We start from the raw sequence: 3,470 nt of genomic DNA, 5'->3' as shown, positions 1-3,470 counted from the left end.
GACGATAATTTGACACAAGCGTGCTCATAAGAAGAAGCATAGCTTCTATCGCTATCACCTGTAATTGATGCGCCTTGCCCCAATACATAAAACAAAACTCTTGCGGCATTATTGCAGGGTGTGTTGGCAGCTCTAACAAGAACGTTTCTCTTACCAGATTGGCTGCACTGGTCAGCCTTAAAAGTCATATTTTTCCACATCATTTTTTCTTAGCCGTGTAAATTTACTAAAATAGTTAATTTAAAAGGTCATGTGGTGAAAAATCTGTTAAAATATATCCAAGGACTTTGATCTAGCACTTATTTGATAGAAGAAAATCTCCATTGACACATATCAAACAAGTGCCGCCAATAAACGGATAATTTGTAGTAAAGATGTCAAGTGACGCACAGCCGCAGCATGCTGCTAAGGGAAATGGCGAGGTAAGAAGCCCCTTAATATAACAAGTTTGAAGATTCAATTATATCACATTGAAAAAAAAAACTGAATACATAGGTAGCGGCTGCGCCCGATGGTGCTGCTGACCCCAACAACCCAGAGCAACAAGGTCAACAACCACCGCAAGCCACAAAATTGGAATCGTTCTTTGCCGTGACCAAATCGTTAATATTGCGTGCGCTTATAATTTACTTCATAAGCTCGTTTTTCCGGCGTCCACAAGCAGATGCTAACGATGCCAGCCAACAAAAATCTGCGAGTTCGGCTCCACGGATAAATGCTTGGAATTACTTTGAAAATGGTACACTCTTTGATTTGCACGTCTGGCTGTCGGAAAATGCTGATGTTGTAGATTTTAAGCAACAATCGAATTTAATATGGCAACAAGAGGATCTTGTATATGGTGACTGGTCATCGGGACCAAAACGCGATGGCATTTATACACACAATTTAAAGTTAAAAGCATCGAAATCATTGATGAACAATGGCAGTATCTATTTGCATGCATTTGTCACACCTACTGGAGAGAGCCCTGACCCTGAAGCAGAAAATTATGCTAAGCGGGGTATGATGGGCCATCAGCAACGTATGCTGAATAAATTTAAACGCATACGTGTTAACCGAAATTATAATCTGCTTGCTGGAGAAAAGGAAAAATTAGCCATTGAATTGGAGCATGCGAATCTTAAAGATACTATTGTGTCGCATTGGCATCCAAATTTGACCATAAATTTGGTTGTAGATCAAACTAATTGGGCTGCCGGTAGCGTACCGCCTCCATTGGATGAGTATGTAAAGTTTGTGGATGGAGGAAAAACTTATTTGCCTATAGTATTTATTAATGACTATTGGAATTTGCAACGCGAATATTTTCCTATTAATGAAACAACGCCAGAATTAGATTTGCATTTAACCTTCCAACCCTTAAGTATGTTTAAATGGCAGTTGTATGCCGCACAGCAAATGAAAAACAAATGGGGTGGCAACATGCTGGGTGAATTGATGACTTCTGGTGCGCCAGAGGTAAGTTAAGTGTAGAAAAAAAGTGCTAAATTACGATGAATAAATATTTATATGTTTGGGTTTTATTTTTAGGAGTCTGACGAGGATCAAGATTCTTTGAAAGAAACACTGCTTGATACAAACATATATTTGCTTGGAATGACTATTGCTATATCGATATTACATTCAGTATTTGAACTACTGGCCTTCAAAAACGACATACAGTTTTGGAATAATCGTAAATCGCTGGAAGGTCTCTCAGTGCGTTCCGTATTTTTCGGCGTATTTCAATCATTGATTGTGCTTCTATACGTTTTGGACAATGAAACCAACTTTATGATACGTGTTTCATGCTTTGTTGGTCTAGGTATCGAAATTTGGAAAATTCACAAAGTCGTCGACATCGACTATAACACAGATCAGAAAATACTGGGTATTCTCCCAAAAATAAGTTTTCAAGATAAGGGTTCTTACGCGGATAGTAATACAAAAGAATATGACAATCTCGCCTTCAAATATCTGGGTTGGGCCTGTTTCCCCCTCCTGATAGGTTATTTTATCTATTCGTTAGTGTATAATGAGCACAAAGGCTGGTACTCATTTGTGCTAAATATGCTCTACGGTTACCTGCTGACATTTGGCTTCATCATGATGACGCCACAGTTGTTCATCAATTATAAGCTTAAGTCCGTAGCGCATTTGCCTTGGCGTATGATGACCTACAAATTCCTAAACACATTCATAGATGATATATTTGCTTTTGTGATCAAAATGCCTACAATGTACAGGCTGGGATGCTTCCGCGACGATATTATTTTCTTTGTGTTCTTGCATCAACGTTGGCAATATCGCGTTGATTACAAGCGTGTTAATGAATTTGGTTTCTCCGGCGAAATGGAGGAAGAAGCGTCTAAAAAAAGACTGGAAGATGCACCTAAACCAGCTGCCGAAAAGAAAAAAGATTAAGTATTTTTCCTATATATACTATACATATTATGTAGATGCTAGTTAATTCTAAAACAGGATTTCAAATGCCACACCTAGTTAGTATGTGGATATTTCAAGTATGAATAAGATTTTCTGTGAAAAGGCATATCTTTATTCTTGTTTTGTTCTGGACCTTCACTTCCTATATGTTAGAAAATTTAATTAGAGAATTTATTTACATAATTTAAGTTGCTATTTGAAAATTGTACATTGAAATTTCAAAAAAGCAAAAAATTTAATTCTTTTAATAAAGACAAACATACATACGTACATACATAAGCATTGTGTCTAAATACATACATTTCAAACTATTTAGCTTGCTATCAGTTGCTTTATCTCAATCTTATCTTTTGGATAAACTACATGCATTGAAGTCGAGTGGTTGTGGTAACGTTCGACGGGATAAGTACTTAAACACAAGTACATATGTACATACAACGTGTTTTTAAGTATTTACAAGATAAGCAGTTGAATAGTAAGTACATGCTAGCATATCCCACTAAAAATATTTCTCAGCTGACAATGGCGAACCGCCGAATATAAATTTGAAGAGGACCACAGTAATACATCTTCGAAATAATTGTGCACCATCGGGATAACTACTAAAATTCAGGGACCGTAACGGTTATGATTTTTTTTTTTCAAAAAAGTAAAAAAATAATCGCTGTTTTTTCACCAATACATATGTTTTCAGTCAAAAATAAAAGTTACAAATTGACTAATTTTTTCGGTCCAAAATAAAAGTTAAGATATGACTTTAATTTTTTTTTTTGGTCAAAAATAAAAGTTAACACATGACTTTTATTTTTTCGGTCAAATTCAAAAGTTAAAATATGACTTATTTTTGCGGTAAAAAATAAAAGTTAAAATTTGACTTTTATTATTTTCCGTCAAATATAAAAGTCAAAACTTGACTTATTTTTTCCGAAGCTTATGTTCGTAAAGCATTTATGGAAATACATAGGTGCCTGTAAGGAGAAGCGCATTGATGTTGATACCAAAGAACGTAAATGTATAAGAAGCGACAACTCGTTAAAGTCGGC

At 35.7% G+C, this 3,470-nt stretch overlaps 1 protein-coding gene across 2 annotated transcripts; it reads left to right on the top strand.

The window, feature by feature from the left end:
* The first annotated feature begins 163 nt into the window (after positions 1 to 163).
* Positions 164 to 2,703, top strand: LOC118740552 (cleft lip and palate transmembrane protein 1 homolog). 2 transcript variants are annotated; one of them, XM_036472131.1, is made up of 4 exons: positions 164 to 422; positions 496 to 1,173; positions 1,222 to 1,461; positions 1,534 to 2,703. In XM_036472131.1, the coding sequence occupies exons 1-4, from the start codon at positions 375 to 377 to the stop codon at positions 2,404 to 2,406; spliced, it is 1,839 nt and encodes a 612-aa protein (XP_036328024.1). In that variant the 5' UTR covers positions 164 to 374; the 3' UTR covers positions 2,407 to 2,703. The 2 variants fall into 2 exon arrangements, with proteins under 2 accessions (XP_036328024.1, XP_036328023.1); XM_036472130.1 differs by having other exon boundaries at positions 496 to 1,461.
* Positions 2,704 to 3,470: the final 767 nt, after the last annotated feature.

The sequence above is a fragment of the Rhagoletis pomonella genome, unplaced genomic scaffold (assembly GCF_013731165.1).
Source record: "Rhagoletis pomonella isolate Grant_MI unplaced genomic scaffold, Rhpom_1.0 Rhpom_scaffold_00006, whole genome shotgun sequence".
NCBI classification, from domain to species: Eukaryota; Metazoa; Arthropoda; class Insecta; order Diptera; family Tephritidae; genus Rhagoletis; species Rhagoletis pomonella.
Note: the sequence above shows the minus strand (reverse complement) of the source record. Positions and strands in the feature narration are given on the sequence as shown.